Source organism: Purpureocillium takamizusanense, chromosome 2 (genome assembly GCF_022605165.1).
Source record: "Purpureocillium takamizusanense chromosome 2, complete sequence".
NCBI classification, from domain to species: Eukaryota; Fungi; Ascomycota; class Sordariomycetes; order Hypocreales; family Ophiocordycipitaceae; genus Purpureocillium; species Purpureocillium takamizusanense.
This window is the reverse complement of record NC_063069.1, coordinates 5042179-5055682: the sequence shown is the minus strand read 5'-3', so window position 1 is coordinate 5055682 and position 13504 is coordinate 5042179. Positions and strand designations below refer to the sequence as shown.

Sequence of the window (13504 nt, the reverse complement as noted above, 5' to 3'; positions counted from 1 at the left end):
CTGCCCGCTCTTCAGACGTGACTTACCTTGTAGGTAGATCCTACCAGGTAAGTACTTTTCTAGCGAGCGACACGCAAAAAGCAACCGTGCCGCACAAAAACAGATGACGGGCCACGATTCGACGCGGCGCGGAATAAAAGAGGGCACGCCTGACGCAAGAAACGCGGTGAGGGCCCCGAGCCGGCGAGAAATGGGAGAGCGATGGGGCAGCACGCAAGGAGCCTGGCCGAATAGGTTCGTTCGGGCGGGTGTTTGTCGACTCGCCGGCAGGTACTTGCTTACGAAGTACCTACGGATACTTTAGTCGTTGGTGACGACATCCAGGGGCCAGGTCGGTGCCTGGTGCGCCGTGGTGGTGGTGGTGATGCTTTGGGGCCTCGGGCCAGGTTTCCGTGCCTGGACAGATAATAGAGGTGGGTGGTATTGGAAGGGTTCCAATGGTGGATCTCGGGAGGCTATGTTAGCATGCTCGTCCTCCCGCACATACGATTACGACCCCCCGCGAGCTATGTGCGAAGTCCGAGGTACTAGGTATTCGTATGCCACCTGTTCGCGGCGGGAAGATGTAGGGCGAGCGGGTGAGGAGATGAAAAGAGTGTCTGACTTGTCGTGCGTTTTTTCTTTAGGGCTGATGCACGCGGGCCGGGTTCGAGGACAGGTCTCAGAGTATAAAATAGGACCTTTTTTTCGTAGGTCGGTGGAGGATGAGCGCACTGGCAGACGCGCAAACATGCATGCACACACGGGCACCTAGGTAAGTAAGGTAAGTAGGTAGGGTCAATCAAGTAGTGGCAAACTGCGTCAAGCAGGGGAAGTTGGTACTTGTCCAAAAACAAACTCTGCAGCGGAAGCCGTCTGGCGACTGCAATGAATCATGGAATGCCACGGCACAGTGGCAGGTGCCGGTCGAGTCGCACAGGAAACCTGCAGCTGAACCCGACTCGCCCTGCCTGCCGTTCGGCATGGCGGCAGATGAATGCAGCAAGCAAGACAACAGCACACCCTCCGAGGCTGCAGCTCCCACCTTGTTGGTCAACTCCCTGGCTTGTTCCTCTTTGTCGCCGGACGAACCACGGTCGATTTCTGCAGCCCAAAGGGGGCGGTGCTATGGAGTCCCCCTACCTTAGGTATCGAAGGTAATTCAGCAGAGGCCATCATGCCATCATCAACCTCGACAGCGTTGCCGCACGTTGGACAAGTTGGAGCACCCTGAATGAAGCAACGCACATCACCCGCCGCATTCCCTCCACGTTGGCGATCGGCCGCCAATTCCATCTTCATGGCACAACTCGTTGCAACGTTCCAGGTGGTCACACTCGCACTGACACACACCTGCCGTGAATCTTGCACGGTCAGCCTTGGATCCGAGATATATGTCCTGCAAGGCGGGAGCAGATAATTGTGTGATATGCTACCGATATAACGATACGACCCTTGTCCACGGGGGCGGCGTTGATCTCGGAGAGGCAGGGTCTCGACAGCCCAAAGGCTTGGGCATTGGGGTGAATTCATCAGATGCAGGTAACGCTTGAATAGGAGCATTGTTCACGCGCGAGTTGCTGCTCGCTTGGTTTTGAGCATAGGTATACGGTACTGCATAGCGATCGGCGCATCGCTGTTATCTCCGGGGGCAGCGAACTCACCCCACCGTGGAGGCTTCATGCAAAGGCTGCTGGTGTCAATTGCATGACCTAAAACGAGGAAGTCAATAACTAGACTCTGGAGCTCATATGGTTTCCCTTTCCAGAAATTCCTGCAGCTCCTATTCGTATATTAGGGCTCGCCAAGACACCAAGCCAACCAGGGTCATGTAAAGTCTTGAACAGAGAAGGGGAAAAAAGCCCGCGTAGCCAGTTTCTATCCGTTCTTATCAATCATCGTCGTCAGCAAACTCCAAATTAATGTCAAGGCTCACATTCTCGTGATATCGGACCAAGTTCACCAGCCTTGTACAGGCGCCCGTGCCGTCCTGGTAGGGTTGACGACCCTCAAGGCAGCCATGGAGAATCCCGAATGCATGCAGCCCCTCGTAATATGACAGCCGCGTGAAGAATACCGAGACAGGCCTGACAATATCCGAGCCAATGGCAAGTTTCACGCGCTGGTGTGCCAATCCAGTGTTGTGGCGAGCTTGCCCATCTCACAAGGCTCAGTTACGTCATATCACCGATTCTCCAATTCAAACACCCCAATCCCATTGCCTCCCACCATCACTATCAGCAATATCTCGAGACAACTTTCCTCACAGAATCTCGGCATAACGACGCCATGCAAACATAAACAACCTCCCCTCCCCTCCCCTCCCTCATGGACACCCCAAGCTGGGCCCTTCAGCCCCCGTACCAGTCCCTGGATCCCCCGGACTCATCCCCCTCCCCCTCCGCCGCCGCCGCCGCCCTTCGCGGCGCCTGCCACTGCGGCCGCATCACCTACCGCCTCTCCCGCGATGCGCCCCTTGACTCCAAGTACTGCCACTGCCGCGACTGCCAGGTTCTTCACGGCGCGCCCTTCCAATGGGCCGCCATCTTCCACAAGGCTGACGTGGCCTTTGACCGCGGCGCGGTCGCCGGTCTGCGCTTCTACCATTCGCCCTCCAAGTGCGCCGAGCACGTTCTGCCCTCCAAGGTCGCGTGCGCCCATTGCGGAAGCTTGATCATGGATGAAGGGCGCAACATGGTGTTGCTGTTCCCGACGCTGCTGCGCTTCGAGACGAAGGAGCAGCGTCGCAAGTTCGACGTCAAGTGAGTCCGGGTCGCCTTAGTATGGGGGCCATGGGCGCAGAGGCACGGCGACTGATTCAATCGCAGGTGCCATATCTTCTATCCACAACGTGTGGTTAACATCCCCGACGGAAAGCCCAAGTGGGCAGGGTTAGACCAGAAGTCTGAGTTAGTAAAGGAGGACTAGGGAAGCAGATGCGTATAGGTCAGTTCCGTCTGGTGGTCAGGTATACACCAGTATGGCGCACGCGGCGACAAGATGAGCTAGATTTGGCCACAGATTAATTTGCCATTGTACATGCAAATCTCAGCTCATAGGACTAGGCATGTGAGATTGCTCGTCACCATTATCTTTAAACCGTAATCGTTGACCACTGCTAAACCCCTCAGGGGGCCTGACCAGCATCCGTGTCAGACTGGCCCAAGTTGTCAAGTTGTGATGTCGAGCGATCAACAAGCGCCTTCCTCTTCGTGACTGTGTTTTCGAGGTCTTGCAGAATACCTTCTCGGGTCTGCCTTTTGACCTTGATCATAGTCCTTGCGTCTTCAATCAACTTGTGGAACAAGCTGGCGTCTTCTTCGGCGCGCAAGCATGCTATCTCACGCTCTCGCACCTGGCGACTCTCAATCACCTCGACGCACCCCATGGTTTTCTCTTGGTACGTTTTCGCGACAGCAAACGCTTCGGCTTCTCTTGAGCCTATGGCATCCATCATCATCTGCATTGTCTGTCAGCAGTCCAACTTTGACGTGCTCGGAAGAATAACCAAAACTTACACCGACGACAGCATGCAACTCTTGAGCAACGAGGTCCTTTGCCGACATAGAGGCCGCTTTGGGCGCAGATTCGATGCTCCCATCTGCCGCCCCAGCTCCTGTTGTTCCTGTGGTGCAGTTTTCCTGATCGCTGGGCGTCTTGAGATCCCGGAGGCAGGCAAGGATTTGAGCTTGCACTGCATCTGAAAGGCGTGGCAAAGACGTGTTATTCGCCACGGTTTGTCTTTCCAGAGCTGTTCGCCGTTGAACAACGGGTTCAGCGAGCTTGGAGGTTTCAATCGTCGGCTTCTCATCTTTGGACTCTTCATAGACATCGACTTTGCGCAGCCGTGCACTGCGACGAGCAAAAGAGAGCCTCGGCACAGAAACATCAAATCGGTCTGGGCGTGGCACTGCCCTACGATAGTCAGACAATTCATCGGCTTGTGAGACCCGAGTGCCGTCAATGTCCACCATCGACAACGGTCCAGGCGGGGTTGGGATAGGACTTCCATGCGCCCCCACGCTGAACGTGCGTGTCGGCGCTTTGCATGAGGGCCGCCTTTGATGGACTGGCGGATCTGGCTTGCCTTTCATATGAGAGATTGAACCTAATCCGGCGGGTTTCGTTTGCCGTTGGAAATTTTGATTTGCATTGTCAAAACTGGCGTTGTTATTTCGAAGTTCCAGCACCGAGTGTGTCGCCGCCTCCGTGGCGTCATCGAGGTTCGATCGTGCTCGACCGGCGCTTATTTCTTCGCCGGCCTGTTGCACGCATGGCGTTTTCATCGGATTTGAGGGCGCGAGAGATCCCTTCAAGGGCACAGCCACACTCTCTCGTGTCTCACTGGCAGGGGGTTGAGCAACAACCAGCTCCTCGCGGGGTCCATCGGCTGGAAATGTTTCGCAAACGTGAACAGGCGAGGACGGAGCATCGAACTGATCGGAATCAAGGTCACTTGAAAGGACCATATCGCGGCCTGCAACGCCGCGTGGTTGAAGATCGGCCTTCTTTGGTTTGTCATGCCAACTTGCTTGAGATGCGCTAGAGACTACCTGCTTTGTGTGCGCCACATTCGCCATCGGTGATGCCTTCGCGGTGGAGGCGGCCTTTGGCTTGCGAGCAGCTCCGCCACGCTTTTTGGGCTGCAAAATAGTAGTTGGCGGTTCTTGTCGCTTCTTGGGCAGTCTGGCCGGCGAGCTTGACGGTTGCACGGAATTGCGCAGTGCATTGACAATGGGCATGCGAACTGTGGCCCGAGTTGCTGCTGACCGGGGTGGCTCCCTGACCTCGTGGTTCGCTTCGTCAAATTGTAGGGGAGGCTTGGCCCGCTGCTTGCGTTTCTTGTTGTTGTGCTGCTTTGACGTCGGGCCTTGTATTGACTTTGATGAAGGGACGACAACCGAGATGGCTAATGCTTGAGGTGTAGGGATGTTCTGCTCCTCCTTTTCCGTACGTTTCGCGGCTTTATTCGTGATGTTCCGGCTACGCATGTTATTCTTGTGATCCTTCTTGGCTGACAACCTCAACCCGTCGGAGACCTGCCTGTGATCTTGGCTACCTATGTAGTTGGCCGACTGAGTTAAATCCTTTCCTCCTGGAAGCTGATCGAAATGCGGATGATCGCGCTCTGGGTCCACGTCCTGACGTGGTGTCGCATCGTAGATGTTGTCTTCTGGCAGACGTGATGGCGTCTTTGCGGCAGGTGGCGGATAATCTGATGCTTTAGGGTCGAGTCTTTGCGTGACAGGCCGTTTCTAGTGACTGCTGCCATGTTCAAAGAAGTCGAATACCTTCTCAACGTTGTCGCCGGTAAAATAAGGCGAGCTTCGGTGTGCCGTGGTCGCAGTCTCGGAAAAGTCAACGTTCTTCGTGGAGGGAGCAGCTCCTTCAATCTGCTGGTCCGGCGAAAAGATCCCATGCAACGGCGCGGTATCCGGTAAGTTGGTTCCAGTGGACTTTGTGCTGGACAGGGGGGGCACAGATTCGTCGTCGAATCGCCAAGGTGCACCGGGAGTCTCACCCGGGCGGAGTGGAGAGCTTCTTCTGGCAACGGACCCCGTGTCCGACCAAGCGAAAGTGCTGCCTACGCCGCCACCGACTGGAGCGCTGGCAGAGATGTCTTTGGCTTCAGTCGGGTGAAGGATGTGGGGGTCGATGTCGGTCATCAAGTCGGCAATGTCCTCAAGAAGCTGAGTATCAGAGCCAGCAGCGTAGCTGGAGACTGGTCTTGGAGACTCGTGGTGATGGCTAGTCGGGGTCGTCTCCAGCTCGCCGATTTGGGTGGGCTGCCTCTGCCGACCACGGCTCGATTTTCGGCTGGCGGATCGTAATTTGGTGGGCATGGCGGCTGGTCGTTCGGACGTCTGAAGGCAACATTCGTAGGAGACAGGTGTGGCTCATGTGAGTGGGATGGTCGAGCGTCGTAAGGCTGACCCACGGAAGGTATACACATAGCCGGAAGGGTGGTGAGACTGGCAAACTGGCGTTCCCTGTCGACGAAGTGGTGGCCTGAGGCTGTCTTGTCTGTCTAAGTTACCTACTTCATACGCGAAATCAAAATCTTGGAAGGCGCCCGGGTTTGAAGCGCGACACGTTAGGAAAGCGCGACCTAGCGCAACAGCCAATGGAGGCAGTCACGACTCACGACCCACGACCCAAAAGAGCAAGACCCGAGACGACCGACAAAGAAAGGCCGCAACTACAGTCCGATTATGGAGTGTCGCCGTGCTTCCAGCAAATCAAGTGTGAATCTGCTACGTTCTTGTCCCCTCGAACATCGTCAGCTTATTGTGCTCTTGCTCTCTCCATCCCACAGGCTTGCGGCTAAGGCATTAGGGAAGTCGACGCCGGCGCTGGGGTGCAGAACTCATCGAAGGTGAGATGTGCCGCTTGCTGCGCGGCGTGGCGCTGAGCTACGAGGCCGCGACATCCGCATCTGCCTTCGTTCTCGCGTAGACTGTACCTTACTAGGTATGCAGCAGGGTGTGGCCTTGCTCAGGTTTCGCGTCGACGTCAGCCCCTGTCAAGACGGTTTCGGGACATTTCTCCACCCGAAAGGAAACAGTCGCGTCGATTGTCGGGCATTTTAGTGACCTTGCCCGAGACTATAAGTTGGAGCTGGCAACACGGCAAGCATGGCTCCCGGTGCAGTCAACGAGCTGCGAGACCAAGACGTCGTAAGACGTACGGAGGTAACCGTAACTGGCCCAGACGGCGCACAGGGCGAATGTGCTGCGCCGCGTTTAGTTTGCTTCGCACCGACATTCAATGTTGGGACCAGGAGAGAGGCGGATTTCGTGGCGACATGACAGGTCTTACCAACTGCACGACGATCCGGCCGCGCTAATGCCCTGCCGCCGCAGCCAATACGGAGTCCTACTAGTGTGACAGCTTCCAGCTGACGTATGTCTCCTGTACTTCGCACACAGTCGCGCGGCCGCTCCGCACACACTCCGCAATCCGCTAGGAATGAATGCTGGTCCGCTGGCCGAGGGTCCGCCGATAAAAGTGACCGTCGCGCTCCCTTTCGGCTTCTCGCTCACAGGTACAACATCTCCTCCGATTGACATACTCTAGCCTGCAACCAACCCGCTCCTCCTCAACAGTCCGGCTCTCGTCGCCAAACACCGAGTCTGGTTAAACAAGCATTTTCTCTGTCTTTGCGCCAGTCGGCGAGCGTGATTTTCCACAGCAATGCCGCATAAGACAATGTTGGAGGGCGGCCCCTCGGTGGCTTCGGCTGCCTTGGATAAGGCTGAGCTCACCAACTCGCACCCGCGACACGGCACATATCCATCCATCTCGTCGATACCACTCACATCACGCGAACGTCTTGAACAGGCCACAGAAGATACGACACCGGGGGTAGATGATGAATCACCAGACACTGTTCTGTACCTTGCGTACGGCTCCAACCTGTCGGCCGAGACGTTTCTGGGCATGCGCAAGATCCGCCCGCTTTCGCAAGTCAATGTCTCAGTGCCCATCTTGCAACTCACGCTCGACCTACCCGGCGTGCCGTATCGGGAGCCGTGCTTCGCCAACGTCGGCTTCAGGAAGCTTCCGGAAAAGCCAACGATCCCCAACCCGACCAAGCCGAAGCCCCCGCCGCTGGATCCCTCCGATCCAGGATACGAGTGGGACGGCCACCTGATGGGCGTCGTCTACGAGGTCACCAAGAAGGACTGGCGTACAATCATGCGCACCGAAGGCGCCGGCTCGAGCTACAAGGAAATCGTTGTGCCTTGCATATCCATCAAGCCCAATGTCGCGGCGCCCGAGAAGCCAAGGTTCCCCAGTCTTCCCAGGCCCTTCTTCGCGCGGACGCTCTACGCGTCCTATGTGCCCGACGACGGCAACGACGACCCCCGAAAGTGTACATGGTGGCACCGCTTGACGCATGGCCGTCAGCGTCCGAATCCGGGGTACGCCCAAGCCAGCGCACGCTACTTGAAGCTGCTCAAGGACGGCGCAAGGGAGCACGGATTGCCGGAGGTATACCAAAAATATTTGGCGTCATTGGAGCCATATCTGCTCACTCACCGACGACAGAGTATCGGACAAATCCTGTTTCTGGGCGCGTGGGCACCGCTGCTCATCATCTTCTTGACCATGACAGGCCTGATGGCGGACGAGACGGGCAAGCTTCCTAGATGGCTGGCCGGCGGCGTGACGGCCATGTTCAACCTCATGTGGATGAGCTACGATTCGGTGTATAGCAAGGTATTCGGCGATGGGGAGAGAACCGAGCCCGACGGGGCAGCGACGAGTGCGTCGGACGCAGAGAAGACGTCGCTGCTGGCCAACGGCAACGGGAAGTAGCGGTTGGCTGTGCTCGAGGAATTGACCTTTAAGGTTCGCTTCGCAATTGTTGTGGGGATGTACATATGTAGCATCAAGGCGCGGCTAAACTCAACAATGAGTCTAGTGATAGTACGAAGTAGACAAAGAAACAAAGATGAAGGCACAAAAGGCTTCTCCATGAAAAGAGTGTACGTAAGGTATGTCGCAGGTTGAACCACGCCATTGTCGTGCGACCGTGGGCAGTGAAGAGGTGGTCGGAGCTCGCGCCTCGGCTTCCACTTGGGACAGAGCCAGTATACGAATCGTGCTTTTGACGGAGACGCGCAAACAAAGGTCTGCAGACGTCCCTCGGTACGGAGATTTCGAGTCGGCCCCGGCGGCGAGTGGCGCAAAGGGAAGATGGCCTGTTGGGACAAGATAACGAGCCGTTGCAAGGATACATGCTGCGTCACTCGGGCTCGCCGCGGGGACGCGCGCTGGCATGTGATGGTGGAGGGCCATTGGGCCCCTGGATGGGCGGCGGCATGAATGGATGCGTGGAGCTGTCAGGGCAAGGCAAGGGACGGGACGGGATGCAGGGGTTGGGGGAGCCCCGATTACGATATGACCTCGCACCATGATGGCATGGCGCGGTGCCAGACAGATCTGGCAGCGCCGACAAAGCACTTGACTGGGGCGGGCGCGGCGCTGCTCACATTGCTTTGATAGATGGATGGCTGGGTGGGTGCAGGAAGGGAAGCGACGCCTGGCCAGCATGTGAAAGCCAACAATTTTCAGCGAGAGCCTGGCAGGGAAGGATGGATGGCATGGGCATGGCATGGAGCCTCGCATCTCGGCGTGGTCGCCTCCACCCCTCCATCCCGCCTCAGCTGTCGGTCACGGTCACGGCCGCGGTGCTGTGGGTGGGGACCCTTCAGCCACCGAGGGAGTCCAGCCCCAGCTCCCAACCGCACGCGATCCGTTGGGGGGGGCTTCACCAAGCCCGTACAGGCAGGCGGTGAGAACATTCCAGGCGTCCAGTTGTGTGCCAGTGGCTGCTCTCGCCCAGCCGTCTTCCAAATGCATCCGAGGCTTGGCTTGGTACGATTCTGCCGCGCGTGGCGACCCCGCTGAGCCGTGCCGCGTTGGAGGGGCACAAGGGGGGGGAGCTGCAGCGGCCATCCAAGGACTCCGGACGGACTTTTCCCTCAAAGGCCAAGCCAGCACAGTACCAGTCTCCAGAGGTCCAGTGGCGGGCGGCCACCAACAACCATCCATCCATCCAAGTGCCGAGAGCCTGCGATACTGAGGTATATCAGCTGCGAGCTTCCCCTCCCCGCCGCCGCCACCGGCTCCCCTTCACCACTATCCTGTATGCTTCAATTGTTGCTGTGCGTCCGTCGCCCGCCTCTCCGCTGTGCCAAACGACCCCTACGAGCCTTTCCCGTGCAGTACTCGCCGTCATCGCCATCCCCCGCCGCTGCCTCCTTCGCCTCCTCCTTCTCAGCAGCAGCAGCAACAGCCGCCCCCGCCGCCAACATGACTGGCCCCGCGCACCTTGGCGGCCACGCGAAGAAGCACAAGGTCACCATCGTGGGCTCCGGTAACTGGTCAGTCCGACGGTGGCACGCGAGGAGCGAACAATGGCCACTAACACTGACTCTGTGTCTCTAGGGGCTCGACCATTTCCAAAATCGTCGCCGAGAACACGCGATTACACAAGGATGTCTTCGAGGAGCAGGTCCAGATGTGGGTGTATGAGGAGGACGTAGCCATCCCCTCCAGCTCAAAGCACTTCAAAGGCAACGACAAGCCGCAGAAGCTCACCTCCATCATCAACACGCACCACGAAAATGTCAAGTACCTCCCCGGCATCACCCTGCCCTCCAATATTGTCGCCAACCCCTCCCTCATCGACGCCGTTCGCGACTCTACTATTCTCGTCTTCAACCTGCCGCACCAGTTCATCGGCAAGGTCTGCGACCAGATTCGCGGCAAGATCCTACCCTATGCCCGCGGCATCAGCTGCATCAAGGGCGTCAACGTCTCCGACGACGGCGTCAGCCTGTTCAGCGAGTGGATCGGCGACGGCCTCGACATCTATGTGGGCGCCCTGAGCGGCGCCAACATCGCCAACGAGATCGCCGCCGAGAAGTGGTCCGAGACCACCATCGCCTACGACCCCCCAGCCATGGACAGCCGCGCGCCTTCGCCCCGCTCCGGCAGCCCCCAGCCCCTCTTCACCGTCACCGAGGTCCCCGATGCGTTTCACCGCGACGCCCGCGGCCGCAAGTCCAGGACCAAGCTGACGGGCGTACCCTCCGAGTACCCGCCGCTGGACCACGACTGCTTCCGCACCCTCTTCCACCGCCCTTATTTCCACGTCCAGATGGTCTCGGACGTGGCGGGCGTCTCCCTCGGTGGTGCGCTCAAGAACATTGTGGCACTGGCGGCCGGCTTCGTCGACGGCCGCGGCTGGGGCGACAATGCCAAGGCTGCCATTATGCGTATCGGCCTCATGGAGATGGTGCGGTTCGGCAAAGAGTTTTTCGGCGAGACGGTGCAGAGCGCGACTTTCACCGAGTCGTCTGCCGGCGTGGCTGATCTCATCACCTCGTGCTCTGGCGGCCGCAACTTCCGCTGCGCGAAAAAGGCCGTCGAAAAGGGCATCACGGTCGACCAGGTGGAGCAGCAGGACCTCAACGGTCAGAAGCTCCAAGGGACGACGACAGCATATGAGGTCAACAGCTTCCTCAAGGCACGGGGTCTGGAAAAGGACTACCCGCTCTTCACTGCCGTCAACGACATTCTCAAGGGCACCAGAAAAGTTGACGACATCCCCCAGCTGGTGGCTGCTGTCGACGACGAGTAGAGCGCGAGCGCAGGGCGAGCGAAGCGGAGACGAGAATAAGTCGCAAGATATCCTGGGATATACACACACGATCAGAGATGGCGTTGGGCCTGCAGGGACTGCGGCACCATAGAGGGCGGGTTAGGAATGGACGGTGCAGAGCGGCGCGATACTTGCATATATTATATAGTCTTTTTTATCACAAAATTTATGTACATTGGTATGAAGGTCCGACGGCTCCTGCGACCAGTTTTCAAAAACCTCAAGCCACCTGGTATGGCGACAGCGAATACTCAAGGAAATAGTTCAGGTCACCCTGGTACTGTGCCAGCGGCCGCGGCGCGTTCCCTCCAATGTATTCGTACGAACAGCCCGACGACGGGGTAACGCCAGCAAAACGGTCCTCAATCCAGTCGAGCCAGATCTGCCGCGTCGCATACATGACTGGGATGTGGCCCACGCTCTGGGCCCGAACATAGTGCAGAGAACGCTGGGGGTAGCTCGCACAGGTCAGATTGACGGTGTGCGTCGTCACAGGCTCAGGCACGGCGGGATCGGCGTCTCCTTGGACGACAAGCATGGGGCCAGAGAAGTCCTTGCCACCGGCACCGGTCAGGTTCTGATAGCGCTGTACGAGCGAGCTGGACAGCAGTTGTGGGTTGAGGAGCTGGCGCGTCGGGTCCGCGGAAAAGATCCCATCGAGCAGCGTCCCGAAGACGGAGCTGCAGCCTTGCACCTGCTCGAGGAGTCTCATGATCGCGATGCCGTCCGTCGTCAGTATGTCTGAGAGCGCCACCTGACCGGGGGGGAACGCGGCGACGATGCCCCGGGCGGACAGGATAAACCCGAGCGCCTGGCCGGGGTTGGCCTGGATAACTTCGAGGGCGTTTGTGAGGGGCGCCGCGGCGACGGCGCCGAGGTATCCCGGGACCTGCGCCGTCAACTGCCGCTCGGCGGCAGCCCACGCCGCGCCGCCGCCCTGCGAATGGCCGACGACGACGAAGTCGCGCGTGAGGAGGTCAGGGAACGCGGCGTGGGCGGCCTGCGCGGCGTACAGGACGTCGTTGCCGGCGGCGGCCGATGCGCCGAACTGATGCGTGATGTTGACGCCGTACAGGCCGTCGGAGTCGTTGCGCGGGAACCACGGCACGCCCAGGCCGGCGTAGTCGGTCGCGACGACGGCATACCCTGCCAGGGCGAGCTCGTACGGCGCGGAGAACTGGTTCCAGAGGTTGCGAATGTGCGAGGGCCCGCACTCGGGGACGGAGCCGACGGAGCCGTGGCCCCAGCTCACGAGGGGGATGCTGCCGTTGAGGCGGGCGGCGAGGCTGCGGCGCGGGTGGTACGGCCAGAGGATGTAGGCGGAGACGGGGGCGAGGGAGCCGTTGAGCTGGCGGGACTGGTAGATGATGCGCGAGAGGGCGAGCGTCGGCGCGATGGTGTAGCCGGTGGTGTCGGTGAAGGCCTCGACCTTGAGGACCGAGCCGGCCGGTGCGGTGGCAGCGTTGGCGGGGAGGTTGAGGTAGAAGGGGTCGGCGAAGACGGAGCCCGAGGGGGCCCAGTTGGAGCGCTCGAAGCGCGCGGCGATGGCGACGTTGGCGGCCGCGACGGAGGAGAGGCCGGCGGCGGAGATTTGCGCGGCCGTGAGGGCGAAGTTGGAGTTGAAGGTGTCGGTCTGCGGAGAGAGGGGGGCCTGCGCCGCAGAGAGGGCCGCGAGGGACGCGACTGAGAGAAGGAGGAGGCGCATGGCGTTTATCGTAGGCGGTTGCTGCTGTGGGCGACTTGTCACAATGAAGGAAGTGATAGAAAAGGGGGCCTGCGCGGGGAGATGCCGGTGAGTTGCGATGTTGTATGTGTGTCAGCTTTGCCTTGGGATGATGGCCATCCGTGTCTGGAAATCGGTCGAGGAGGTAGAAGATGTTGGATCTCTCTTCCACGATGGCGGAGTTCGGTCGAATATGGCTCCTTTTATGTGTTTCTGTCTGGCTGCGAGGCTGGATCGGCGCAACCGAGGACAAGGTAGAACAACCCTTTCGGACCCCTACAATGCGTGTGCATGTATCATCGTGATCACATCGACATGCGCATGTATGTCCTTGCTCTACTTACGCGAGCGTGTGTGTGATGAGATGCGAGCGAGGCAATAAATCCTCTGCGAGACCGGGAAAGGTGGTGGGCCAGGCAACACGATACCTAACCCCCGGGCCATCCCGGCCCCCCTCCCTTGCGTTTACGGGGGGTCTCGCGGCATCTCCTCCCGGTCCGGAGACGGGCGGTGAAATGAGAAGGCAAGGAAGATTAGAACAAGTTGGTTCGCTGTGGCGTTGTGCGGTCCCGCTGCGGCTGCGGCTTGCGGGTGCGGCGGAGGCGGACGGACGCAGTCGAACTGCA

The 13504-nt window shown here is 59.0% G+C and overlaps 6 protein-coding genes across 6 annotated transcripts; 3 read left to right on the top strand and 3 right to left on the bottom strand.

Annotated features, from left to right (window-relative positions):
- Positions 1-2253: 2253 nt before the first annotated feature.
- Positions 2254-3065, top strand: JDV02_003321 (uncharacterized protein). The gene is made up of 2 exons (XM_047984446.1): positions 2254-2741; positions 2808-3065. The coding sequence occupies exons 1-2, from the start codon at positions 2308-2310 to the stop codon at positions 2905-2907; spliced, it is 534 nt and encodes a 177-aa protein (XP_047840420.1). The 5' UTR covers positions 2254-2307; the 3' UTR covers positions 2908-3065.
- Positions 3066-3106: 41 nt separating this feature from the next.
- JDV02_003320 (uncharacterized protein) lies at positions 3107-3545 on the bottom strand (the record flags this gene model as incomplete). Its single annotated transcript, XM_047984445.1, has 2 exons — positions 3107-3439; positions 3498-3545. The coding sequence occupies 2 exons, from the start codon at positions 3543-3545 to the stop codon at positions 3107-3109; spliced, it is 381 nt and encodes a 126-aa protein (XP_047840419.1).
- A 1689-nt stretch (positions 3546-5234) lies between these two features.
- JDV02_003319 (uncharacterized protein) lies at positions 5235-5822 on the bottom strand (the record flags this gene model as incomplete). The annotated part of the gene is made up of 1 exon (XM_047984444.1): positions 5235-5822. One exon carries the CDS (start codon positions 5820-5822, stop codon positions 5235-5237), a length of 588 nt encoding a protein of 195 aa, XP_047840418.1.
- A 1208-nt stretch (positions 5823-7030) lies between these two features.
- JDV02_003318 (uncharacterized protein) lies at positions 7031-8459 on the top strand. The gene is made up of 2 exons (XM_047984443.1): positions 7031-7974; positions 8032-8459. The coding sequence occupies exons 1-2, from the start codon at positions 7174-7176 to the stop codon at positions 8299-8301; spliced, it is 1071 nt and encodes a 356-aa protein (XP_047840417.1). The 5' UTR covers positions 7031-7173; the 3' UTR covers positions 8302-8459.
- A 1001-nt stretch (positions 8460-9460) lies between these two features.
- GPD1_1 (Glycerol-3-phosphate dehydrogenase (NAD(+))) lies at positions 9461-11336 on the top strand. The gene is made up of 2 exons (XM_047984442.1): positions 9461-9872; positions 9937-11336. The coding sequence occupies exons 1-2, from the start codon at positions 9637-9639 to the stop codon at positions 11132-11134; spliced, it is 1434 nt and encodes a 477-aa protein (XP_047840416.1). The 5' UTR covers positions 9461-9636; the 3' UTR covers positions 11135-11336.
- JDV02_003316 (uncharacterized protein) lies at positions 11280-13464 on the bottom strand. The gene has a single exon (XM_047984441.1). The coding sequence runs from the start codon at positions 12858-12860 to the stop codon at positions 11376-11378; it is 1485 nt and encodes a 494-aa protein (XP_047840415.1). The 5' UTR covers positions 12861-13464; the 3' UTR covers positions 11280-11375.
- Positions 13465-13504: the final 40 nt, after the last annotated feature.